Consider the following 27,847-nt stretch of genomic DNA (forward strand, 5'->3'; position numbering starts at 1 on the left):
AAGAAAAACTGGTGCAAAGAATGTAATGAACATTAGGGTCAACAGAGGAAGGCGTGAGGAGGAGGAAGCCACGGGCAAAGGAAAGGAATCTTGTAGAATGTGTCGCCTAAGCCTTTTTCTAGATACCACTAGTGGAGAAGAAATCAGGGGGTCCTGGAGGAAACAGACAACATGGTAGCAAATCCTGAAAGGAAAATCAAACTAATAAAACTGCTGAAGAGCCAACCCTTTTGTCCAATCGTGGGCTTTGCAATATTACACATTTTTTGAAAACTCAGAAATGGCAACAAAATGTGGAGTTTGCTTCCGCGTTATAAACAACATGAGGATGATTTTCTTTCATTCTGGGACAATTCCCTGAGGTTTAGCAATTTTCTTAAAACTTCTCCTCCATCAAATTGCCAGCCTCACAAATGAAATGCAGCCAATTAAAAATGTCTTCCTCTGCCTCCTCAGCAAGATCTCAACAGCTCAAGCCTGTGTATTTTCTCGCCTCCGCTTTTAACAACCGCAGCATTTCTCCCACCACCATGCAATTCTGAATTATTTGGAAAAAATGAAAGCAAATGAAAATCTATTGGCAAAAATTATGAGACACCAGACTAAACCATGAGTTTTTCTATGCTCCACTTCCGAAGAAGGCGTTCTTTAAAATGAGCATTTATTCAGGGTTGTTTACTTGCTGTCATGGATAAGGCCCTACAATGACTTTATTATTTATCTCTCTCTATATATATTATGCTCAAAATGCAACTATATATGATCATTTTTCTTTGACTGGCACTAACAGACTGGTTCAGAAAAAAAGTAGCTGGCAGAGGTTGTGTCCCATTCCACTTTAAAGAAATAATGTATAAGTACTTTACTCACGCAGAGACTCGCTGGGGTAATTCAGCCACTATGTTGCACTCAAACAGTCTGAGGATGGAAATACTGTGCATTCCACATTCTCTGGAGATAAAAGCCTAGGACAATGTATTTTTCACTTGTAAATGTTTTTAGGCCTATATAAGAGATCCCATCACTGCCAATCAAACAATAATACTGGCGATAAACAATTAACTAAATCAAGTCCCCTTTGACCTGTGATGACTTTTTTTTTTTTTTTTTTTTTGCTTTTTAGGGCCACACCCACAGTACATGGAACTTCCCAGGTGGGGGGTTGAATGAGCTACAGCTGCTGGCCTTACACTACAGCCACAGCAATGCAGGATCCGAGCCGCATCTGCTACCTACCCAAGCCTCCCTGATTCTGACTCCAAAATATCCCCAGAATATATCCCTTCCATGTCCACTCCCTGGTATGTGTATCAGTCAGCTAGGGCTGCCATAACAAAGTACCATGAAAGAGGTGACTAGAACAACAGAAATTATGTTTTCACACTTCCAGTACCTAGAAGCCTGAGATGAAGGTGTCAGCAGGGTTGCTGTCTTCTGAGATCTGCCACCTTGGCGTGTAGGCAGCTGCCTTCTCCCTGTATCTTCACATGGTTTTTCCTGCGTGACTGTGTCCTGATTACCTCTTCTTATAAGGACACAAGCCATCTTGGATTGGGGACTGCCTTAATGACCTCATTTTAACTTAATTATCTCTGTAAAGACCCTTTCTCCAAATACAGTCACACTCTGAGATCCTGGGAGTTAGACTTCAACATATGATTTGGGGGCATGGGATGGGGCCACAGGTCTGCTCTTAACAGTATGTCCCATAAGGGCTTTCAATGAAGTGGCCACAGACCTAACCCATTTAAATTAGCTGTATGTATGTATGTACGTATGTATGTATATATTGTCTTTTTGCCTTTTCTAGGGCTGTTTCCCGCGGCATGTGGAGGTTCCCAGGCTAGGGGTCTAATTGGAGCTGTAGCCACTGGCCTACACCACAGCCACAGCAACTCAGGATCTGAGCCACGTCTGTGACCTACACCACAGCTCACAGCAACGCTGGATCCTTAATCCACTGAGCGAGGCCAGGGATGGAACCCACAGCCTCATGGTTCCTAGTCGGATTCGTTAACCACTGTGCCACGATGGGAACTCCCTAACTTAGCTTTAGACAATCTCTTCTATACATGCCCCAGACCTGAAGCTTTCCAAACACACCACACACCTTCAGCCTGTCACGCTATTGCGAATGCTATTCTTTTTGCCTGGAATGTCTAGACAATAGAACCCTCTCCATCTTCAACCTCTAACCCAACTTCTTAGCCTGGTGAACTCCTATTAATCAAGTTGCAGGTCAAATGCCTTCTCCTCTGCAAAATCTTTCCTGAAATACCTAAGCAGAATTAACCCACCTCTGTGTTCCCATGGCCAGTAAATAGTTAACATAGGAACTGTCTCATTGCATTGAATTTTTAAACTTCTATTTGCCTTCTTGTTAGAGTGGACACCCTTGTATTCACAGTGTTTGAAAACTAGGAGGCACTTAATAAACATTTGTGGAGTGAAGTGGAAGAAACTCTAGGCTAAAAGCAAATTCTGCTAGAGTTTAAAAAGAGATTATTGGAAATTACCCTGTGGCATAGCAGGTTAAGGATCTGGGATTGCGCAAGTTTTTGCTGTGGCATAGGGGGTTGATGATCTGGCTTGTCTCTGTGGAGGTGCCAATTCGATCCTGGCCCAACACAATGGATTAAGGATCTGGATGGTGTTGCCACAACACAGGTCACAACTGCAGCCTGGGAATGTCCACATGCTGTGGGCCTGGCCAAAAAAAGGGGGAGGGGGGAGAGATTACTATATACTGGAGTAAAGGAATGAAAAAACAAAACAAAGACCCTTACCATGGTTTGCCAGTGTTTGCGTTTCTCCTGTTTCCGGGGCACACTTTCCACTGCATTTCCCAGGCTCCCTACCCGTAACTGGAATGCATGACGGAGTTGGCCAATGGAGGCCTGGCCCCCAAGACCCTCAGGAGATTCTCTGCTCTCTCTTTGCACATCTGTGGATACAGAAGGTCCAATGAACACTGAGGTCCTAGGAGAGGGTGGTGCTATTAGGTGGGAGGAGCTCGGGTCCCTACATGAAAGAATGCCTGCTAACATCTCAATGGACTGTGACAAGAGGGAGAAATAAGCCTGATGTTGTGCTAAGCAACTGAGACTTGGGGATGTTATCATGTTAACTTCCTTGACTCACATGCACCTGAAATACTGGATGTGCTGCATCCAGGATGTTCACTGTCGGTGTTCATCCAGTGCATTTAAGTCACAGGGAGCATCAGGATTTTGCCTAATATTTGTGAAAGTGATTCAAATGTGTTGTCTTTACACTTGTGATTTGGGGTAAGTAATGAAGTTATGAAAAGATAGAGTAAGAGTCTCATGACTGGGTTTACTTTGGCTTTAAAACAAACAAAACAAAACAAAACAAAATGGTGCTATTCACCCCCAAGCTCTTGCCTTCTCCTTTCAGAGCCAAACTCTAAGACTAGGGCCCATTTAGACCTCAGTGTCTCAGCATCTGGCTTCCAGCTCCCACCCCCACCCCTACCCTGCCCCTCCTCTAATCATAAACTCTCTGCTTTTTCCTCAGTTGTTCTTCTCAACCTCTCCTTAGCTCTTGACCACTGCTTTCTCTTTGCAATTAGTTCCTCTCTTTGAATTGTATGATTCTGTCTCCTGATTATCCTTCTACCCAACCTCCTCCCAGCCCCCTTCCCTTCCTCTCCAGCTCCCTAGACTCATGTTCCATAAGGTCATATTCCTGCCCTTCTCCTCTCCCACATGTTTTGTTTGTTTGTTTGTTTGCGTTGGCTGTCATTCTGGTCTCATTTCGACAGGGCAACTCTCTTTCTCATTTTCGTTTCATTTTTCTACCTCTCTCCTATGACAAGCTCCTCCATCTATGCAGGTAACTCCCATCCATGTCCTGGCCTCTTTCCAGCTGTCTTAACTTTGCCACTGGGAGCCTGCAAGCACTTCAAACAGGAGGTTCCAACTACCAAACTCGCACTCCGTCTCTCCACACTGTCTTCCTCACTTCTCAGTACAGCACCGGCACCTTCTCTTTCTCCGGGTTCAACACTGCAAAGCCATCTCTGACTCTTCCTCTTGTGCCCACGTTCCATCAGGAATAGGGCCTGCCAGATCTCACCTGTGCCTTCATTACATGTTACCCAGACCATTATTAAAAATTTATCTTGGAGTTCCCCAGTTGCCGACCAGGTTAAGGATCCAGCATTGTCGCTGCTGTGGCAGGGGGTTTCTGATTGCTGGCCCAGGGACTTCTGCATGCCATGGGCGCGTGGCCAAAAATAAATAAATAATAAATAAATAAATCCATAAAATTAAATTTGAAAAAAGTTTATCTCTAACATTCTTTGCCAGGGTCCAGTCAGAAAAATAGAAACCACACTAGTTTTCTTTTAAGAGAGAAAATAATAGAGGGAATAGGCTAAACGGGTTTTAAATTTTTTGAAAAAGTGACAAGGAACACATGGACTAAACAGAGTGATACAAACTGCAGGAAACAGCTACAGCACCCCCGGGGCTGGGGAAACAGAGGAGAGATGGGGGTCTCATGCGGATGCCTCAAGGAGAACTCTCCCAGGGGCCAGGAGGAGAGCACCTCACCTGCTAACTGCTGGTACTTCTAAGGGGCATCCCGGAGCTGCTGTGGGGAAAGCCAGTCATTGATTCCAACTGTCACTGTCAGGGGGGAAGGGCTATTGTCTAAACAACACTGAGGGGAACAGCTGGCAGGTAGGATGGAGTCAGGCCCTTCCCCCCTCCTCCTTTCAGTCTACTGGCAGAACGTGACAGAAAGTCAGCTGGCACGGAGATCCTAATTGTCAGCGTCCTAGCCCAGACACACAACCAGAGCAGAGGGGCGGATTTAGCACATTTCCCTACCACTAGCTTCTCTCTCTCCATAGTCAAATTTCTAAAGATTTCTTTTTTTAATAACGATTTTTATTTTTTCCATTACAACTGGTTTACAGTGTTCTGTCACTTTTCTACTGTACAGCAAGGTGAGCCAGTCACGTACACATGTACACATTTTTTCTCTCACATTATCATGCATCATAAGTGACTAGATATGGTTCCCAGTGCTATACAGCAGGATCTCATTGCTTATCCATTCCAAAGGCAATAGTTTGTATCCATTAACCCCAAATTCCTAGTCCATCCCACTCCCTCCCCCTTGGCAACCACAAGTCTGTTCTCCATGTCCATGATTTTCTTTTCTGTGGAAAGGTTCATTTGTGCCATGTATTAGATTCCAGATATAAGTGATATCCTATCGTATTTGTCTTTCTCTTTCTGACTTACTTCATTTAGTAAGAGAGCCTCTAGTGCCATCCATGTTGCTGCAAATGGCATTATTTTGTTCTTTTTATGGCTGAGTAGTATTCCATTGTGTATATATATCACATCTTCCTAATCCAATCATCTGTCGATGGACATTTAGGTTGTTTCCACGTCTTGGCTATTGTGAATAGTGCTGCAATGAACATGTGGGTGCATGCGTCTTTTCCAAGGAAAGTTTTGTCCGGATATATGCCCAAGGAGTTTCTAAAGATTTCTAAATCCCTTACTATGCGCTGATTACAATTCTAGGTATTTTACGTGTATTAGTTCACCTAATCCTCATAATGACACTTGGCGGTGTATACTATTATTATCCACATAATGCAAATAAGGAAACTGAGGTATCAGGAAGCTAACTCACTCACCCAAAGAGGTGAAAGTAGCTTATAATGGACATATCCAGGATTCAAACCCAGGGTACCTACCTATAAAACAGATTTCCAAACTTTAGTGTAACTTTTACATCTACATATACCTGAGGGAAAAGCTAAAATAGAATAATGGGGGTAAGATTCCTTGAGGAAATGATTCTCAAAATGTAGCATGTACATGTAAGAGTCATCTGGGGAATGTGATAAAAACTAAGGTTCCAGGACTCACTCCTTAGAGCACCACCCGCCACCCCCACCCCCAGCCCCTGATTCTTCTGGGAACAGTCTGTGGACCACCATTTGAGAACACTAACTGCAGGGGGTGGGGTGGGTGGGGGTTGGTGAATGAGGAAGAGAAGATGTAACTTGAAAAAATCCACCTGCCCCCAAATTGAGAATCAGTCCTCAATGCAACTCTGATCACTTTATGTCCTGCTTAAAAACCTTCAACTCCATCCACAGACTTATTCAGCAGATTCACTCAAGTATGTATTGAACACATACTATGTGCTAAGCAATATTCTGAGTGCTTGGGATGCATCAATGAACAGAACAAAGATCCTTCATGGGCCTTTAATGGGGTGGAAAGGGAGACAGTATGTGGTAGATACAGTAAATAAATCATACAGTGTGTCAGAGGTGGTTAAGTTCTATGGGGATGAATGCAACATAGGGTCAAGAGGAGGAAGAGGGCAAAAAAAGGATGTACAACTTTCAAAGTGTAGGCATCATCGAGAAGGAAAGTTGGGAGGAAAAGCACAATGGATTTCTGGGGCTAGAGCAGTCCAGGCAGAGAGAACAGGAAGGGAAAGGCCTGCAGCAGAAGCGTGCCTGGCAGGCATGTGGGATCAACAAGGGGGAAAGTAGAAGCAGTCAAATCCTACAGGGCCCTGCTGGCTCTTCCTCTGGTGAAATGAGACGTTGGAGGGTTCCTGAGGCCAGGAGTGACATGATTCAATCTGCCTTGTAACAGGATCACCCCCAGCTGCTCAGAGCGGGACAAGGGTGGAAGCAGGGAGACAATGAGAGGGCTGTACTAATCCAGGCCAGAGGTGATGGAAACTCGGGACTATAGCAGCAAGGGTGGCCAGAGGATTCACCTCTGGATATATTTTGATAAGAGAGCCAATAGGATTTAACAAAGAAATGAATCTGGGGTGTTACGAGAAAAAGTGAGTTATCAAGAAAAGATTCTTTTTTATGGCTGGGTAGTATTTCATTGTATCATGTACCACATCTCCCCCCCACCGCCCCATTTTTGGCCACCGGGAGGCATGTGGAGCTCCTAGGCCATGGATCAGATCTAAGCTGCAGTTTCAACCTAAGCCACAGCTATAGCAATGCTGGATCCTTAAACCATGGTGGTGGGCCAGGGACCGAACCCCCAGCCCAGCGATCCCAAGATGCTACCGATTCCTTTGCAGCATAGCAGGAGCTCCTGTACCACATTTTCTTAATCCATTCGTCTGTCAATGCACATTTAGGTTGTTTCCATGTCTTGGCTATTGTGAATAGCACTGCAACCAACCCAGCAGTACATGTTATCTTTTTGAATTAGTTTTGTCTGGATATATGCCCAGGAGTGGGATTGCTAGATCACATGGTAGTTCTCTTTTTAGTTTTCTGAGGAGCTGCCATACTGTTTTCCATAGTGGTTGTACCAATTTACATTTCTACCAACAGTATAGCAGGGTTCCCTTTTCCCCATACCCTCTCCAGCATTTGTTATTTGTTGACTTATTAATGATGGCCATTCTGACCATCTACAGCAATATGGATGCACCTAGAGATTCTCATACTAAGTGAAGTAAATCAGAAAGAGAAAAACAAATACCATATGATACCACTTATATGTGGAATCTGAAATACAGCACAAATGAACCTATCTACAAAACAGAAACAGATTCACAGACACAGAGAGCAGACTTGTGGTTGTCAAAGGGGAGAGGGGGCAGGGGAAGGATGGCCTGGGAGTTTGGGGTTAGTAAGTGTGGCCAATACCTTTAGAATGGATAAGCAATGAGGTCCTGCTGTATAGCACAGGGAACTATATCCAATGTCTTGGGACAGAATATGATGAAGAAAAGTATATATATACATATATATATATGCATGTATATAACTGGGTCACTTTTCTGTACATCAGAAATGGGCATAACACTGTAAATCAACCATAATTTTAAAAAATACGAAAGAAAGAAAGAGAAAGGAAGGAAGGATTCTAAGGTTTCAGCCTGAGTAATGGCAAGGGTGGAGTTTCTGATCAATTGATATGGGAAGACTGAGGGTAGGAAACAGGGTTGCTTACTTTTTATTTAGTTAAAAATTTCATATATTTTAGGAGTTCCCATCGTGGCGCAGTGGAAACGAATCCTACTAGAAACCATGAGGTTTCAGGTTGATCCCCCTTAACCAGTGGTTAAGGATCTGGCATTGCTGTGGCTGTGGCTCAGGCCAGCAGCTGTGGCTCCGACTGGACACCTAGCCTGGGAACCTCCACATGCCATGGGTATGGCCCTAAAAAGCAAAAAAAAAAAAAAAAAAAAAAAAAAAATCATATATTTTAAATCTATGTTTTATTTGTACAGGTGGGGCTAGGGTAGAAATCGGAAGTTCAGTTTCAGTTTGGACAAGTTAGATTTGTCCATTAGTTGTTGAAGTTGGCATGTCAAGTACATAGTCCGGGGTCTGAGGAGGAGTCTCAATGGAGTTAACAACGTGGGGCGCTGGAGCACACAGATGGTGTATGTCACCAATGCAATCCGATGAGATTATCAAGGAGATGGAAATGCATCCGGATGAAAAGCAAGAAAATCAAGAACTGGCCTCTGGGATGTTGCAACGACAAATGGTAGGAGTGGAGAAACAGCAAAGGAGATGTTAGGCTCTCGAGAACAACTGGCAATGAGAAGGGAGCTGAGGAGAGCTCCCTCCTGGAGGCCGGGTGAGGAAAGTGAACCAAGGAAGTGGGAGCGATCAATTGTCAGATGCTGCCGGTGGGTTCTGTAAGATGAGAACTCAGAGCTGACACTGAGGCTGGCAACATAGAGGATACTGGTGTGCCTGACGAGCTGTTTCCATGGGGTGCTGGAGCTGAATCAACCCTGACGGCAGATGGGTCGGAAGGAGGATGGGCGGGAGGACTTGGAGATACTGACAAGGTTTTCAAGAACTTATGCTGACGAGCTCCTTATTGCTTACTTTAACCTTACAGCTCCTTAGCTTAACACTCAAGGCCCATGGTGACCTAGCCCCTGTCTACCTTTCCAATTTATTAACCTATATAGGCTGCCATTGTTCTCACTGTATTTTAGACTTTCCCGTTGTCTTTACTCAGAGTTGTCTCCATGACGATGCTTTTCACTTGCAACTCCCTATTTCCAAACTCAACATCACAGAAGACCCTTTCTAATGCCCCAACGTCCATGAACACTTCCTTAATCACACCCCTGAGGCTCTCCCCAGCCTCTAAATTCTAACAGTATTTTATTTGTACCCCTCTTACGGCTATTTAGTGCTTAGCATTTCCTACATTATAGTAGAGTTTCATTTATCTTAGTTTCCCCTCTAGACTGTAAATTCCATGGTTAGTATGCCCAATTAAATGTTTTACGGCCTGCAAGACTGGGCATGATGCTCCATAAATATTTGTGGAATAATTTAAAAATGAATAAAATGTGCTTTTCCATGTTACATATCAATCAGATATGCTGGAATATAGTGGCTCTGGGAATACAAATTTTAAACAAGTGAACCCCAGGCCCCTGCCCTGTCCCTGTGATTGTGATCTAAATGGTCTAGGGAATCACGATTTGAGAATATTTCCTTGGCCGCGGTTGGTGGGAAAAGAAGGGGGAGGAAAAAGCCTTTCTGTCCCTCAAATGAGAAATAGACTTCAAGCATAATTCTGATCACATTACATCCTGCTTTAAAATTCTTCATTCATTCAATGAACTCATTCAAATGTTTATTGAACACATACGTGTCAGGCGGCATTCAAGGAGGCTGGGACTCTAGAGTGGGTACCCCACTTAGTATCCATGTGACCTTGGAGAAGGTACAAACTTCTTTAGGCTTTAGTTTCCTTATCTGAAAGGCTCTGTAGAAAAAAGGAGAACAGATCTTTGAGGAAGTGAAAGGTCTCCGTGGTTAGAGTACAAAGTGTGGTCCAAAGTAAGATGGTAAACAAAATAAGGCTCTATCATTTGGGGCCTGCAGAACATGATGAGAATTTGTTTTTACTAAGCAGAGGGGACCTAGGAGGGGTTTTCAGCAGGAAGGTGCCATGTCCGTGTGTGTGTGTGTGTGTGTGTGTGTGTGTGTGTGTGTACACATACATCTATATACATACACACATACATAATACATATGTATATACACACATGTACATATACACACATACACACACACAATAGCAAGAGTTAAATGAGAATTTCCTTTAGAACAAGGGAAATTAACAGTTACAATCACACCAGTGTAATATTTTGAGGGTACTACGTAAAAATAGTGATTAATCTTTCTGACTTCCTATGCTCAAATTTTCTAAGCAAGACAGAAAACCAAATTAAATCTTGCTGTTGGTTTAAAAGTGATCTCAACTCACTCCTGGAATTGGGAATGTTTCTTTATGTCCTATGTATACCTTTTCTCAATTTAAGATCTGAGAGGTGTCAATTATCAGAAATGAAGTCTTGACTACAAAAAAAAAAAAAAATTTTTATTAAGTGTGAAACCAAAACAGATACATCTATTTAAATATTTTTTACATATTTATAGGTAAAACAAAGACAAATAATTTATCCAAAATTACAAGGTTAGAGAATAGTACTATTTTGAAACAGCCAACAAAGTATTTGAAAATACATTTTCTCCATAATTGGTGAATATTCTCTCCAAAAAAAAAAAAAAAAAAAAAAAAAGAGAGAGAGAGAGCGAGAAACTTGCATTTTCTTGTGAAAAATAGGTGTTTTTTTTTAGATGTCTGCCAAGATTGTTCAGGAACAGTCCATCTTGCTAAACCTGAAAAAGCGTAATGCCTTTCTCAAGAACTTCTGTTTTTACCTAATGGCTTTAAAAACCACCTGTGTTTTCTTCTGGGCTTAGGTGAACTCTCAATCTTCACTTCCCTTGCAGACCACAGGGTACTGACATAAAAATGAACACATCAGAGAGTTTGGGTTGCTTTTCTTCATACTGAGCGAAGAACTTTCTCCTTAGCTGGGTGCGAGACCATGGTGTACTGGGATGTCCAGTCTACCGCACAGGGCTTGGCCAGGCCAAAGCAGCCACACTGAAAGAAATCTGCGAGGTTCTGTGTGAACCCGAGGCTGCCGAGAAAAGAGGAGAACATGAATTACTACACTTCCTGTGAGCACTTGACAGACTTCGTTCAAACCATAAACATTCACTGAGAATTTACATTATGCATCCTTCCAAGATCCTGCAGGAATCCAGAGGTGAACCAGCCAGTTCCTTGAATTTAGGTTCCTTAAAAGTGAAGCTGAGTTCCATTTCTGGACCCAAATCCCTATTGTGAGATTCCCCAGCTTCTGCCCAGTAACGTGAGTTCATTTGAGATCCCCAGTCCCTGAAATGGTCACTGCCATCAAGTTTCTTTCTTTCCATTCCCACTGCTCTAATTCAGACATGTACTATCTCAAAGGCCAGACCGGCCAGAAAAACAACAATCAACAAGATGGGGTTCTCCACCTTTTAAGAAACTCTCTAAATGATGTCTCTGTCTCGATTCCTTCTAATTTATCTTACATACCGAAGCCTGAGCCTCCAAAAACCTGATTTATTCATAGCCCCTTACCTTCCAAAGAAAACCCTTTAAAGACCTTCCTCTGCCCAGAGGCTCCAAGGCAAATTCATCATCTTTGCATTAAGGGCCCTATACAATAAAGCCCCAGGACTCCTCAGGTGTTGATGCTCAAAATTCATCTTTATAAACCTTTTGTTATAGCTACCCGGGCTTTATTTTTCCTATAATCACAACTGCGTGAGCCATTCTTGCACCCTGGAACTCACACTCCCCTACTCTCAGCTCAGGGAACACCCTCAGCCTTTAAGTTCCCACCAGTTCTCAAGGCCCAGGCCCAGGTCAAGGTCAAGGCCTCCAGTCCCGGTGGAATCTTTCTGACTGCATGTCTTCAGCATCATTTCTCTTCTTCATTAAATTCCCAAATGCTACTATCTATTCCAGTTATATTTTACTTTTATGCAAATACCCCATCCTTCAAGTGCCTAACCCAACACCTTGAACACATGAGAACACACGTGTGTGAGGATGATTGGGCTGCTGCTGCTGGTAAGTGAGCGTGGACACAAAAGTTCCAAGGCTGCTGAGAAGGCAGCTTCCCAGGCAGAGGGCTGACTACACGGAACTGATGGATGGAAGTGGAGGGGACTCCTTGGGGACTGACAGAGCCCAGCTCAAGAGCTGGCTAGTGCATCAAAGTACCTTAGGGGAGGATGAGTAAGACAGGATTGAAAGCTAGATTCAAAGTGGCTCCAAGGCTTTACTTTCAGTTCCTCCAGTAACGCTGCCATTACTCAGCAATATCCCAACACGCTCCTGCTCTCTCACCATGGGCCCTTTATTCGGACTCTTCCCCAAGACTTGGGATGCACCCTTCCTTCCTTCTCCATCCTGTCCCACCCTACATCTTTCAAGGCCCAGCTTAAAATTCCACTTCTATCACAAAGAGGTCCATACTTGGGTGGAATAAATATTTATTCCTCTGGGTAGATCACTGAGAAAGGGGATCTTTTATCACTGCCAGTCTGAAACAATCATCACAAGCTTAACACTACTCTCTGCTCTCCATCACTGTGGTCGTCTCTTCCCAATTAAGTCAATTTCTCTCCTCTAAGCACACATCAGTGTCATAGCCTAGGCTCTGATTTCTTTGTCTAGCAGCCTAACAGTTTCATCTTGAACCACGAGTGTGCTTTAAAATAGACTGCTCATGAGATACACAGTGAGCGTTCAAATCCCTGGAGGGCCCTAGGTCACCTCTGCAGCACTCCCAGCCTGCAAGATCCCCATATATGTGACAGGGAGATAAGCTTCAAAGCCTGATCGTTCACATCCTAAGATGGTGGCCCTCCTACAAACACTCTCATTTTCAACTGAGGACAGGTCTTATACAACCAGTGCTTGGGGGGAAAACCTACCCCAAACCTGAAAAACTAGCTTTGCCCTAGTACAGGTGGGCACATTCAACATAGGGCTAAAAGAATTACTGGTGACAGAAAGCCTGGCAAAGCTCGCAATCAAACACTTTCTACAGCGAGCCTTGTGGCTGGCTTTCTCAGCCATGTACTTAGTTATCTCACACTGACTTCATGCCAGCAATATGCGACCTTGTGACCATGTGGCTTGACTGAAGAGATTCCCCACCTTGGCAAAACTTCAAAGTCACTTACTGTTTGTGCAGAGTCCAGGAGACTAAATCCCAAATTCTTACCACCCTGGGGCTCATGACCTTACCACTCATCTCCTGTCACTGAGGCTTCCAAGAAAAAAAGAGGTTCCACTCCTCCAGATAGCCCATTAGAGGATGGCAGCAGGGCTATCAGTGGTGATGCTAGGTCAGGAAACCAGTGGCTAGACCAGCACCTTCCAAAGGCTCAGCGGGCAGAATGGATATCCCTTACTTGTATGGGGTCCTTCTGAGAGACAACGTCTGCTTCATGTGCCTGCTCTGCTTCAGCAGGCTGGTTTTCTCATAGGAGGTCAGGCCCAGAAAAGCAATCTGAAAGAGAAGGTGGGAAGGTCTGTGAACACCACCACCACATCCAGGCTCCAGCACTCTCAGCAGGACATCACAGGATGCTGGCAAACATTCGGTTCTCCCCAAAGACACCACCACCTAGCTTTCTAACCAAGGATCATGGTGAAGGCAAGCACTCAGCAGCTTTGAACCATACTCTCTTATGTAGTAGCTGGGCACTTTTTTTTTTTTTTGCTTTTGTCTGAACTTTATTAATCTTCAAAAAAAGCATAGTGCATTGACTTAAGAGTCGTGAAATGACTGCTTCAGTAATTCAAGCCATGGCTCATGGCCATGTTTAGATTCTCAACACATTCAGCATTCAACTTTCAGATGAATAAAATCATACAAGGTCAGCATTCGTGCAATTATCTCAACCTCTTTATGCTTCTTACTATCTCTGTGAAAAGAGCCAAATAAAAAATTAATCTGAAGAAATTTAACGCCATAAATTTGGGGAAGAGAAAGAATTAAGGTAACTTTTAAAACTCCCAAATCATTAAAATCGATATTGTTCACTGAGATATTGCTTCTAATCCTTAAAACAACTCAAAGGTCAAGTTCCTTATCTGTAAAAAAGAGATTATCAGAGCATCCTCATCAGATTGTCTAAGGATTTGAGACGATATATTGATAATATCTAGTGCAGAGGCTAATGGACGTGAAGTAAACTGGTCTAAGGCCACACAGCTTAGAAGCTGGCAGAACTGGGAGGGACACCTCAGTCAGCTTGAGAATAAAGCTCACGGTCCCTGCCAGCAGTCTATATGCTAAGTCTGACTTGCTATAGTCAAAGCCAAGACTCACCAGAGAGCTCAGGAAATGAAAAGCTTCAAATAACTGGATTTTTTTGTTTATTAAGAAAACAACTTTACTCTGAATCCTTATATATTTGAAAACTATGCAAAATTTTGAGTTCACTTTCCTGCTGTAGAGTATAAACAAACATATTAAGCTTTCTATTAAAAAGTAAGAAAGGAGTTCCCATCGTGGCTCAGCAGTAATGAACTCATCTAGCATCCATGAGCATGCAGGTTCAATCCCTGGCCTTGCTCAGTGGGTTAAGGATCCGGCATTTCCATGAGCTATGGTGTAGGTCACAGATGCGGGGATCCCACGTTGCTGTGTCTGTGGTGCAGGCCGGCAGCTGCAGCTCCAATTGGACCCCTAGCCTGGGAACCTCCATGTGCTGTGGGCGCAGCCCTAAAAAGAAAAGAAAAAATAAAAGGATATTATAGCTTCAAATATTTGTAAATTGTTCTAAGAGTCCAGGAAAGAAGAAAGAACCAGAATTGCTGTCTCATGTCTTATGTTCTACCTTTAATTCCACCTCTTATTGAGCCCTATGGCCATAAACATAGCAGTAAACATCGGTTAGGCTTAGTTTTTCTCATCCATACAATGGAAGTACAACTTTGGCACAGTCTCCATCTCAAATGTTTGTCAGCCAAATAGATGGGAAAGTGCTTTGGAATATGTAAAGCATATATAAACATTAAGTGTTATAAATGATCATAACTAACATTAATAATCATTTATGCTAATATCCACTCCTATTGCTTTAGTCTGTAGATGTCGACTGGACATTAGGATGAATATTCAGAAACCTCAGTTCAGTCAGTATTTTTAGCGTTAATTCCTTTCCTTGGCATTTTTCCCTTTTTCTTACTTTTTTATTATTACTGTAGAATTGGTTACTTTCTCCAAAAAAAATGGAATACATTTTTGCTTTTGTTGAGTAATGCTCTAATCATCTGAGGTCTGGCAGTAATTGGCTCAGACTGATCATGGGTATCCATTCCATGAAGGCAGGCCATAGCAACAATGAGAATTAGGTTATGCTCATACAGGAAGGCAGGCTGCAGGGAAGGGACAGAAGCTTCAGAGAAAGCTGAAAGTGGCGGATACTGCCCTGGAGCATGAACTTACTAATGGTCATGACCTTCTCTGCAAGGGTAATTACCATGTCCATTGGTTAGTGATGCATTTTTCATTTCTTCCCCACTTCCATCCACTTAAGTATTACATAATAATGATAACAAACAGGGCCAGAGAAAAGTGAGGGAACACAATCATCTCACATTTGCACAATGCTTTGGTTTATACCATGCTTTCACACACCATATAATTTAACTGCATGAGGGAAAAAGCCCTTGAATGGGACTGTCTGAAGACCTAAGGGCTGAATTTTGCCACTCACTGGGTGAGCAATTCAATTCACCTCTCTGTACCTCTATGTGTATAAGAGGTAAGATTAGATAACTTCTAGAGCTACACTAACACCTTATTATTCTAACCTTTAAACCATCCTGTGAGAGAAGCAGGCATTATCATCCCCATTTGACAAAATAGGAAACTGAAATCCAGGAGTCAAATGACACGCCTAGACCCATAGAGTAAGTGACAAGAGGTAGAACTCAAATCTAAGTCTTACTGGTTACTGGAAAATTTTACTCAAAGGCATTATAAAAAGAGAAGTACATACCTGAAAGAGCTGATTTAATAATAAAAACATTGACCATGAGAAATGGAAACTTGCTAACACGAAGATATACAAGACCCAAGGGGAACAGGCCACAATCTGATTGAGGTAGGTCCATAGTCCATCTTCTTTGAATGTTGTGGCACAATGATTTGACCAATCTGTGAATTCACACACACAAAAAAGGAACTCATTACTTTATTGTTATTATTATTTATTTATTTATTTTTGGTTTTTTGCTGTTTTAGGGCCACACCTGTGGCATATGGAAGTTCCCAGGCTAGGGGTCAAAGCAGAGCTACAGCTGCCAGCCTACACTACAGCCACAGCAATGGCAGGATCCAAGCCACATCTGCCACCTATACCACAGCTCACAGCAATGCCAGATCTCTGACCCACTGAGCGAGGCCAGGGATCAAATCCACATCCTCATGGATTCTAGTCAGATTCGTTTCCGCTGCACCACGCGGGGAACTCCAGAACCCATTACTTTATTTATTTATTTATTTTTTTGTCTTTTTGCCTTTTCTAGGGGCCGCTCCTGCCACACATGGAGGTTCCCAGGCTAGGGGTCCAATCAGAGCTACAGCCACCAGCCTATGCCAGAGCCACAGCAACACGGCATCCAAGCCACGTCTTCGACCTACACCACAGCTCACAGCAATGCCGGATTCCTTAACCCACTGAGAGAGGCCAGGGATCGAACTCGGGCAACCTCATGGTTCCTAGTCACATTCATTAACCACTGTGCCACGACGGGAACTCCCAGAACCCATTACTTTAAAAGGCAACAAACTAGTGAGTATTCCTCAAGAAGATAAAAATCACTGCAGTTCTGTTTAGGGAGAAGAGAAAGTAGGACAGGATGGCACAAATCAGAATTCAACTTCAAGATTTTATTTTCCAAAGGCCAGCTCAACAAAGATTTTTTTTAAAAAATGGTTACTTCACCATTACAACTCTGGTAAAACTGGATTGGTAGTCAGCAGCGAAAGAATAAAAGCAAAAAAGGTCCATAAAAGCATCACTAAAGTCAGCATGATCATAAAAGAGACTGGCCAGAAGTTACTTGTTCAACGACTTCATAACTGAGAGTGATTATGTATTTAATAAATATTCATCCTAGAAAATGCTCCATCTCATCCATGTTGCTATTAGAGAACTGAATATAAACTATTGCTAAGGGTTCAGGTCAAAAGGCCACTGCTGTGGGCACAAGAAATCTTAAAAGCACCGAGATGCCTTTGGAACGCAACCTAACAGCATACAGTTATTTGGTGTACTTCTGCACTGGACCAGTATTAATCCCACAGAGGGAGAAGAGCCAGGTCAAAGAATCCATGAGTCAGATGCCCCTGGGAAAAGAATAGTGAACAAGATTCATGTGGTCTCAGCTCAGCTTCTCCCCAGGACTATCTATTTATATGCCCATCAAGAGTAAGGCCTTCACAGTGCTGAGCCTGGAACCCACACAGCCAAAGGTAGCAGTAAGGAGAAAACAAGCAGAAAGTAGCAGAAATAAGGGAAAAGATCTTCAAGGTTAAGTAAAACCAATGACTTGAAATAGACATCACGACCATGCATAAAGAACAAATTATTTTTGAAATAAGAATTGGGTAGATTTGCTCCTTGGGGTTTCATAAATGCCTCTGATAGTTTGATAAAGAGTTTTAGCAGCACTTAAAAAGCTTCTGGGATAGGAAGAAAATGAGTCCATGACTTTATTCTCAACTGTCCATTTTCAAACTAAAAATCTTTTTTCCCCTCTTTTTGAGTCTCATTTGATTGCCAACTATCTCTTGTGAACATATGCCAGAAGCATTCTAAGAGCAATGATGACAAAGTAAAATCAAGGTTAAAAAAAAAAAAAAAGGTAAGGTAAACTACACTCTCTTTAGAGCTTCTCATTAGGATAGCAAAGAAAGATGCCTTGTATGTACCTGCCATGACAACAAGAGTATAATTTCCAACAGCAGGCAGAAGCTGTTTCTTAACAGCTGCTGAGTGGGAATGAGGATCTACTTTCTTTCAGCTTATGGATTTCTACCGCTCCCTTCTGGGAATTTTTTTGATAACACAGCATGGCTTCAAACTGAAATTTTCAGAAGGCAGATTTCAGCTTTATCAAAGATGAACATTATTTTATACCAATATAACTCTTTTTTTGGCTGCCCCAACAATCTGCAGAAGTTCCCAGACCAGGGATTGAATCCGCACCGCAGCTGTAACCAGAGCTACAGCAGCAACCAGAGCTACATCAGCGATACTGCTGGTTCCTTAACCCACTGCACCACCAAGGAATTCCAACACTTTAATATATACTAATAATACATTCTTATCAGGTGGTCACTGGCTAATGATAAGTCAATCATTTTCATCTTTAAATAGCTCTGACAGTTAACAACGTTCGTTCTAGCAATGATTTAAAATCTCTCTCCCTGTAACTTATAGGATGCTGATGCTTTCTGAGTGGCTTACTGTCCACCCTGAAAACAGACCTCACATGGAGTTCTCGTTGTGGCTCAGTGGTAATGAATCCGACTAAAATCCATGAGGCCCAGCTCAGTGGGTTAAGGATCTGGCATTGCCATGAGCTGTAGTGTAGGTCACAGACATGGCTCGGATCTAGCATTGCTGTGGCTGTGGTATAGGCCGGCGACTACAGCTCCAGTTCGACCCCTAGCCTGGGAATTCTCATATGCTGCAGGTGTGCCCCCCCGCCCCCAAAATTAAAATTAAATAAAAAACTCACAAAAGAGGAAATGGTTGGAGGCTGCACAGAGCCAGGGTAGCTGGAAGTGGATCACACAAGGAAGAAGACGAACAGCAATGCTCTAGCACCATGAGCATTAATGATAAACAAAGAAGGTGGGACAACAATGAGGCCTCATTAAAAAATGGAGCAAAAGTTCATTTCTGCTGTCTGTGAAATAATGATAAATGACATGATGTCCTCCTTTGGTGTAAAAAAATACTGTCAGAATATAGATGGGATAACAGTAACAAAAATATGTTCAGGCAATCTACACAGTAGTCAGTGAATGCAAGGTTCCTAAGAAACAAAAAAATACAAAAACTGGTTCAGAGCCAGAAAATAAAGACAGAAAGGAGGGAAGAACCAAACACAGCTTGAAAGGAATGAATAAGGAAGCAACACAGAAGGAATGAATGTGATGGAAAATTACTTCTGTCCTTATCAATACAGTCCTAAGCTGGACACAGACACCACACAAAGGTGACTATTTTTAGGGAAGAGAGAGAATGGGGAGAGACAAGAGTGGTGTAAAATCTGGCTCCTCTCCCCAAGGATCAAGTCCAAGGGACAAGTTAGTCTGTGAGCCAACTTAGAAAGGTTTTCCAGGAACATGCTCTATTGTCAGGCCTTAAAAGGGCAGTTCTTTCAATAGAAAGAAGCATTGTCAAAAAATCTTTTATTTCTCACACCATAGGAAATAATCTAAGAGTTTTTGTTTGTTTGTTTTTGTTCTGTTTTTTTGCTTTTTAGGGCTGCACCCGGGGCATCTGGGGGTTCCCAAGCTAGGGGACTAATCAAAGCTGTAGCTGCTGGCCTACGCCAGAGCCTGATCTGGGGTAGGCCGGCAACGCCAGATCTGAGCCAAGTCTTCAACCCACACCACAGCTCATAGCAATACCAGATCCTTAACCCACTGAGCAAGGCCAGGGATCGAACCCCAAACCTCACAGCTCCTAGTCAGATTAGTTTCCGCTAAGCCACAATAGAAACTCCAGTCTAAGAGATTTTAAAATTTCAGTGCTCAGGTTTACCTGATGGCCTTGTCAAGAATTGAGATCAGGGATCACAAACTCTGACTCAGATTCATTTGAGATGGTGGCAGTTACACAGAGTTATGAAAGCATTCCCTAGTGACCGGAGACACCAAAGGTGTCTGGTGGGAAAGGGGGTGACAGGGTTAACTGAAGCCCTTTCCAAGCTTATGGCAGGGTGTAGATATTAATTAACGACCTCTAAAAAAGGGGAGTTCTCTGGTAGTCTAGTGGTTAGCATTCAACTGTTTTCACTGTTGTGGCTTGGGTTCAACCTCTGGTCTGGGAACTGAGATCCCACATCAAAAAAATAATGTAGAAATGCTGAACAAATCAAAACTTGTATACTAGATGTTTCTGGGGAGGGGAACTGGGAGGCTGGAGGACACTGCAGGAGGAATGATCTTTCAAAAACGAAACGAAATTTAAAATAGAGAAAGCTGGAGTTCCCGTCGTGGCGCAGTGGTTAACGAATCCGACTAGGAACCATGAGGTTGCGGGTTCGGTCCCTGCCCTTGCTCAGTGGGTTAACGATCCGGCGTTGCCGTGAGCTGTGGTGTAGGTTGCAGACGCGGCTCGGATCCCGCGTTGCTGTGGCTCTGGCGTAGGCCGGTGGCTACAGCTCCAATTCGACCCCTAGCCTGGGAACCTCCATATGCCGCGGGAGCGGCCCAAGAAATAGCAACAACAGCAACAACAACAACAACAACAACAACAACAACAAAAGACAAAAGACAAAAAAATAAAATAAAATAAAATAAAATAAAATAAAATAGAGAAAGCTGGTGGGTGGGTGAGTGGGGTTGGGGAGTGTAAGGAGCGGTGGGGCTGGAGATGCTAACAGGAAAAGAAAAAATGTAGGGGAAAAAAAACTTCCCATGTCTTCCTGAATCATTCCAGATCTTAGCTCAAGCAATAAATAGGTATTCTACTGGTAAAATCCAAGACTTGAGCATGAAAATAACAGGCGGGTGGATGGAAATAAATCAGTGGTGAAGCCTCTGCCTCTAGAAACAAAATTTTCTAAAACTTTCGAAATAAATAAATAATAAACAATTAAACAGTGTTAAAATGAACTAAAGGCATTGTAAAGTTTTTTCTGGCTACGTAACTTATTCCAAGGTTTGAAAAGCACAGTCATGCAATTTTTAAGAGCTAATCAGGGAGTTTCCATTGTGGCTCAGTGGTAACGAACCTGACTAGTATGTATGAGGATGCGGGTTTGATCCCTGGCCTTGCTCAGTGGGTTAAGGATCTGGTATTGCTGAGAGCGGCAGTGTAAGTTGCAGACGTGGCTCCAATCTTGTGTTGCTGTGGCTGTGTCTATAGTGTATGTAGGCCAGCAGCTGCAGCTCCAATTTGACCCCAAGCCTGGGATCTTCCACATGCCATGGGTGTGTCCCTATAAAGACAGCAACGACAACCACAAGAGAGCTAACCAGACGTCCAGCCATAAGGTCTAGTCTGGGGACACCAAGAATGGCTTTTACATTTTTAGTGGTTGTTTTTTGGGTGATTATGTAAGTACATAATGTCCTCAGTTTTCTCTCTTGACCCAGAAATCCTAAAATATTTACTATCCTGTCCTTGAAGAAAAAGTCAGGGGGCCTGGTCTGGACCAGGGCTGTCTAGGGCCCGGGCAGCATGAGCTCTGTCGTCACTTTACACCTCCTCACAGCCACATTAAGAAAGTAAAAAGATTTGTGAAGTTTATGCTAATACTATTAACCCATCACATGCATAATGTTGTCATTTCAGCCTGAAAAATCACTGAGATCTTTAAAAAGGAAAAAAAAAATCTTTCTTGCTTCAATTTAAACCCTGTTCTTAGTCAATCACCTTGGAACAGCTCCATGTCACTCCCTACATAAAACCCCACAATACACTTCTACAGTGCTACTGAAAAGTTATTTCCCTTTCTCAGGGATGCAGAATAAGTGATCTAATGTTTTCTTCCAAGCTATTATTTCCAACCTTTCCATCACTGTGACAGTTTTCCCATCAGCTCTGAGTCGTGACTTGATATTTATCAATGTCAAATGGTGGGAGCCTTCAGAGTTTTGCTCTTTAATTTCTCTATCAGACACCTTTTTTCTATTTTATTTACTTATCACTTACCTTTTTTCTATTTTATTTACTTGAGCAACCGATTTTTACTCATTTCACCAGGGGATAAACATACACTTACTTATAAATGATTCTGTATTTTTGACCACATCTCAAATTTATCAAGGTCACTTTAGAGGACGATCTCTTCTAAAGTACTGAAAACTAACCTTTTCTAGCATTTCTTTCAGCTTCTCAATGCTGAAAGTCCTAGAGGTATCCATTTCATTTTTATTAGGGTATGGTTTATAGTCACCCAGCCAGAATGTGATATATAAGAGTATATAAGAAAACGTATATGTGAGTATATAAGAAAAAATACGTGAGTTTCTATTTTTCTTGCTATAAGAAAAATTTATACTTACAGATGAAAGATTCATACATAATCCACTCACAGACAATGGAAAGGAAAAATAAGAAGAATATATAATAGTGGTGGTTGCCGAAACCTACATCAAAAAGAAAAACAATATATTTAATACTTTCTAGCAATGGTTTTCCAGCTCAAGACCTTATTAACCACTTCCCTATCAAAAGCCTTCACCAAAGTGAAAAAGAAGAAAGCTGTTGTCTGGCTCTTAAATACCATTAAACCCGGACAAAACAGCTCTGATATATTCACTTGTCCACGGTAGATGAATTAATATTTACTCATGACTTACCTAAAAGAAGACACCCTTTTTTTTTTTTTTTTTTTTAAATTGATAGAGCAAGGTTTACTGAGCATATACAGCTCTAGGATGACCTATACCGTGTTGGAGGGAGGGGAGGGGGCAGGATTTGGGGCAAATCATACCCTGTCCCTTCCTTCCCTTCCTGTAATAAGTTTAGAAAGTACAGCTTCTGCACATCAAGGACTGACATGAGAGGGGAATAGAGGAAACGAATCTGAGGGGCAACACTAAATAGATACGTTGCAGGAGACTGGACAGAGCAAAAGAGGGGCCACCTGCACCCTGAGAAAGGCCAGTGGGAGAAACGAAGGGGTGAGGGTGCCAGGCAACCAAGTGCCACTGTTTATGTGCTGGCCTCTTGATGCTGGAGATGGGAGGAGCACTTTGATGCTAATGACACAAAAGTGCTCAGCCTCCATCCTGCTCCCACCTTCTCCTGAGGCAGCAAAGCCCGGCAGAAGGAGCAACACCCACTGCAACCAAGAGATCCAGATTTACAAATGGCATGTTGTGTGACTACAGGTGTGTCATTTAACCTCTCTGATTCAGTGTTCTGACTTGTAACATGGGGACGCTATCTCTTTTGTCTACTTGACAGGCCAGCAGCAGCCAAACAAGAGAATATATACGATGCATATGAAAACACTACATAAATGCAGTGTGATCAAACTTTGTGGGCCCATACTAGAGTTTTTCCACTGCCATTCAAAGCTGCCTGTTGTAATGCCAATCATCTCATCTTTATGGTGAGAGGGGGTCCACGAAGCCTGGAAGCCCAGGAATTATCTCTCCACTTGTTCTCTAGGAATAATAGAGAATGTCAAAACGCACCAAGGAAACCTGCCTGAGCGGAGACAGCCTTTTGTTCCTCAAGGTTATAAAAGCATATCCTCCCCCAAGACCCATGACTGTGGTTCCTCCAAGTTGCCTAATAATAAGGCCCTGGCTTTTACTGAGGAAACCCAGGGCTACAGATCAGGAGAGGAATATACCCTGGCTGGAAGGCAATCCCCAGACCTCTGCCATCTCTGGTTCTAGATCCTACCTGAGCCTTGGAGGCAAGTGGAGAAGGTGAATAAAAGGGACAAGCCACACGATATGGGAAGAACAGGACAGCTGGAGTGGGGAACTGGTACCCTGGGTTTTTTGATGTTAATAGAAATTGATGTCATTTGTATGGTATTTTAGCATTTATAAAGCACCTTCAGATATAGTATCCTATTTGATCATCAGAGGTTGGTTTTATTACCTCCATTTTAGGGTTGAAAAAATATAAAAGGCCAAACTCTTTATATTTTTTCAACCCTAAAATGGAGGTAATAAAACCAACCTCTATTTCTATTATCAACATCAATAATCAGCATTCCACAAGTGCTGGACCATAGACAGGACTCTCTGACAAGCAAGAGCTACAGAATGGGGCCCCTTGGATGCTTTCCACTTTTTCTGAGTCACACACATAATTAAAGAGAGTTGAACTTCAAAACGGCAAAGGGAAACTTGATTCTCTCACCTACGCACCGTCCAGTCCACAGGCAGTGTTGATCATACCGAGCCACACAGGAGTTGCATACGTGGCAATGGAGTGACCTTAATGGCTTCCTTATCTAAGGGGACAATTAAGAGAGATCCAAGCAAAAATCAGAGTCTCAACGTGGTAACAAATCAGAGGCAAAATCTTATTCCTAGGAGTTCCTGTCGTGGTTCAGCAGAAACAAATCTGACTAGCATCCATGAGGAGAGACATCCCTGGCCTCACTTAGTGGGTTAAGGAGCTGGCGTTGCTGTGAGCTGTGGTGTAGGTCTCAGACATGGCTTGGATCCTGCGTTGCTGTGACTGTGGCGTAGGCTGGCAGCTACAGTTCTGATTTGACCCCTAGCTTGGGACCCTCCATATGCCATGAGTGTGGCCCTAAAAAGACAAAAAAAAAAAAACAAAAAAAAACTTATTCCTAAAACATAAAGATGCTGGCATAAATAATCCAAAATCAATTTCAATTCACATAGGGGCTCTGGAATGCTTTATTATGATTTACTTCCACATGTCTATTTTAATTAGACCATCACTAAAGGGGATCAGAATTTCAGAGCCTCCTGACACTGTGTAAGGGGAAGCGAGGCAGCAACATACAGCAGAATGAGCAATGGACTAAGAAAAAGGGAACCCGAGCTATTTCTGGCTCTGCTAATAATCTGGGGAGAGATACTTCCTCACAAAGAGATTTAACCACAGGCAACTCCAAGAGATTATAAACATCATTCTCCCATACAGTCAAGGCAGAAAACTGTTCTGACAGTAATGCAAAATTAAAAAAACAAATTTTATATCTAGTAACAGGAAAGGTGTATAAATATGCCATGAAGATCTGACAAATGCTTACATGAGCAATGTAACCAAGAATTTGCTTTTACTCTGGGAGAAAAAATTATAAAGACGTACTCACAAGACATGATGTACAAAATGTTCTTAAGTCCAGAGAGCCGGTCTCTGCAAGGGTGATGATATTCTGAAAGACATCAAGTTTGACCTTACATTTGCGCTTTATTGAGGAACAGATGATGCATGGTTATATACCATTTTCACAGCTCTCTCCAAACTGAGGTAGCCAGAAAAGCAATTTGGAAGACTTGCCACCATATCATTCTGTGCTTGAAATATGTGATTTCTCAAGGCTGCATTTGCAACCATAGCCAATAAATTAGAATGCACAAAAATTACACTCCCCCTTCCCTCCATGAACGGCAATGATCTCTCACTTATAATCTGCTACAGAAAAATAAATATACTCTCATAAAAGGAAACAAAACCACCAGTATACATCAGAATTGATGGTTATAAGCACCAAAGGTAGAGTCTTTCAGAAAGACTGGCTTTAGGTAACAAAGACGACAACAGACTTCCCAACTACTAAACATTCACAAGCAATGGAAGACACACCATGTGATCTGATAACTCAACATCTGAGGAAGAAAAGGGGCATCTTCTGAGCCAGTAAAGAGAAGAGCTCCCCTTGGTCCCTCCTAAATACCCTCCATGTATTCAATGGGGGAATTTAAGCTATATGATCATTATCTAAGGGTTATTACAAAGAAGGAGGAGCTCATATCTACTGACAGAATGACAGAAATTATATTTGAACAAGTCTTGGTGGGATATTACTGTAACAGAAAAAAAAAACTTTTTTTCAACTTTAATATATATAAATAAATATGACAGTGGAGAAATTTCATTTTGCTAATTTAATCACCCCACATTTACACTGCATCTATGAGGCACCAGCCACCAGAGGTGCAGCCATGACAAAAACCAATGTCGCCAAAACCTTCTATAGTTTACCCTCCTACTTAAAATAAATCAGTAACATTACAGAGAAAGCTCACCATTTTCTTTTCTTCTTCAGAGGCCTTTGTGAAGCCTGGATCAGTTGCCCACGTCTTGTAGAAAAAGTAGAGGAAGGCTAGTATGCTGAGAATGAAAATGAAATAGAAAGGGGTGCCTGCTAGATGTTAAAGCCAAGTTAAGGAACATATCAGAATTCCAATAAGAATAGCCTAATTATGATGTAAGCAAATTTCATCACCAGTGCCTACAAATCTCTTTTCTCTGCATTCCAACCCTTCCCTTAATGTGCTTACCCTCAAATCTGGTCCTATCCAATGTTTTTTTGGGTTTTTTTTTCCTGGCCATGCCCAAGGCGTGCAGAAGATCCCAGGCCAGGGATCAAACCTGTGCCACTGCAGTGACAGTGCCAGATCCTTAGCTGCTAGGCCACCAGGAACTCCCTCCTATATTCTAATCCTATAGGAATTTGCTTACAGTTGGCTTCTCATTAGTTGAAATATATAAATGTTGATATGAAGAACCTTCTAAAAACTGAAAAACCTTCTAGATCCAAATAAATTAATCTCTAATAGTACAAATGTGGCTCTCCATGTGCATCTGAAACAATATTTTCTGACCATTTTTAACAAAATCATTCTGAGAAACAAACCACTTAATTCAGAGATTCCAACTTAAGGTATTTCTCTATATACTAAAAAATACTTGTAAAAATTTCCTACTGTAAAGTTTAGTAACTTAATCCTTGTAATTGTATTAAATCTGAGTAAACTCAGAAACAAGAGAAACTTCTCTCTTTGCAAAGTGATTACAAATCAAGTATCATTTGGAAAGGCAGATACGGATAAATTAAGATAAAGTGCTTCAGGAGTTTCCGTTGTGGCTCAATGGGTTAAGAATCTGACTAGTATTCATGAGGATGTGGCTTGAATCCCTGGCCTCGCTCAGTGGGTTAAGGTTCCAGCTTTGCCGAAAGCTTCGGCATAAGTGGAAGATGTGGCTTATATCCTGTGTTGCCGTAACTGTGGTGTAGGCCAGCAGCTGCAGCTCCAATTTGACCCCTAGCTGGGAGCATCCATATGCCACAGCTGAAGCCTTAAAAAGACAAAAAAAAAAAAAAAAAAAAAAAGAGAGAGAGAGAAAGTGTTTCAGTGTTTCAAGGATAAACATTACTTACTTCAAAGTGTTTTGGAAGTGGTACAAATTCTTTGTATAAAAAAGTAAAATTTTGCTCCAGGGAAAGAAAAACGAACATGCAATGAGAAACCAATACCCCAAAAATAAAGCAGGTCTCCTTGCCCAGGTCAAATCATTACTGACACAGTAACTGCATCTGCCTTCCAAGGTGTTGCCAAAATGTCTTGTGCCAAATGTCAGAGTGGAAAAGATCATAAAATAAACTTTAAACCCTTGCTATTCAAAGTGTGGTCCATGGACCAAAAGCAGTGGCTTTACCTGGGAGCTTATTACAAAGGCAAAGCTCCGGACCTCACCCCAGAGCTGCAGAGCCAGATTCTGGATTTTAAAAAAATCTTAGGGGGATCTACCCATATATTACAGTTTGAAAAGCCCTGCTCTATTCCACAAAACCCAGCACAATCACATTTGGTTCAGGAAGGCAGGAACAAATCTTGTTGATTTAGTTTATCAGTTTATCTGCAGATGGGCCTGGCTTTAAGAGAGATAGGATCCAAAACATTTGTGTGAAATTGAAATTTAATTCCCATAAAATCCTGATCAGTATACAGTCTCAAAAACACACTCAGTTGCATCATATGATAATCTGGCATACTGAGCAGACCCAGTCTTGAGCTCCTGCTCTGAATAACCTTCAAAACAAATCCCAGGAGAATCAATGGAGTCTCTCCTTCCAAGAAAACTGAACTACAGTCCAGCCCCCCACATAAAAGCCAAACATTCCCTGCTTCCACATCCTTGCTTCACGTGGTTCATTGCCCTCAAAGGCTCCGCACTTCCCCATCTACTTCTAAAACC

The 27,847-nt window shown here is 42.3% G+C and overlaps 1 protein-coding gene and 1 long non-coding RNA gene across 13 annotated transcripts in view; one reads left to right on the plus strand and one right to left on the minus strand.

Annotated features, from left to right (window-relative positions):
* The window catches only part of LOC146405339 (uncharacterized), an 855,846-nt gene that overhangs the window by 737,343 nt on the left and 90,656 nt on the right, over window positions 1-27,847 (plus strand). The gene's annotated exons all lie outside the window — the stretch shown is intronic.
* The window catches only part of ZDHHC13 (zinc finger DHHC-type palmitoyltransferase 13), a 137,939-nt gene that overhangs the window by 68,197 nt on the left and 41,895 nt on the right, over window positions 1-27,847 (minus strand). For 4 of the 12 annotated variants that reach the window (XR_014837196.1, XR_014837197.1, XR_014837195.1 and 1 more), the window contains exons 11-20: window positions 25,894-26,018; window positions 24,957-25,019; window positions 24,026-24,119; window positions 22,204-22,287; window positions 15,950-16,107; window positions 13,349-13,446; window positions 10,748-11,013; window positions 9,669-9,785; window positions 2,787-2,944; window positions 871-965 (exon numbers count right to left, since the gene is read on the minus strand). Coding sequence is in view for 2 of the 12 variants with exons in the window: in XM_085011787.1 (XP_084867913.1) it covers window positions 10,875-11,013; window positions 13,349-13,446; window positions 15,950-16,107; window positions 22,204-22,287; window positions 24,026-24,119; window positions 24,957-25,019; window positions 25,894-26,018 (761 nt within the window). In the remaining 10 variants the exon portion in view is untranslated. Of the gene's footprint in view, window positions 1-870; window positions 966-2,516; window positions 2,707-2,786; window positions 2,945-9,668; window positions 9,786-10,382; window positions 11,014-13,348; window positions 13,447-15,949; window positions 16,108-22,203; window positions 22,288-22,516; window positions 23,762-23,861; window positions 24,120-24,956; window positions 25,020-25,893; window positions 26,019-27,847 lie in introns of those variants that run through there. The other 8 variants (XR_014837199.1, XR_014837202.1, XM_085011787.1 and 5 more) reach the window with 6 other exon arrangements.

Source organism: Sus scrofa, chromosome 2 (assembly GCF_054392235.1).
Source record: "Sus scrofa isolate SSC_HxYL_T2T_F1_AM1 chromosome 2, Sscrofa_HxYL_maternal_Yorkshire_Landrace_v2.0, whole genome shotgun sequence".
NCBI classification, from domain to species: domain Eukaryota; kingdom Metazoa; phylum Chordata; class Mammalia; order Artiodactyla; family Suidae; genus Sus; species Sus scrofa.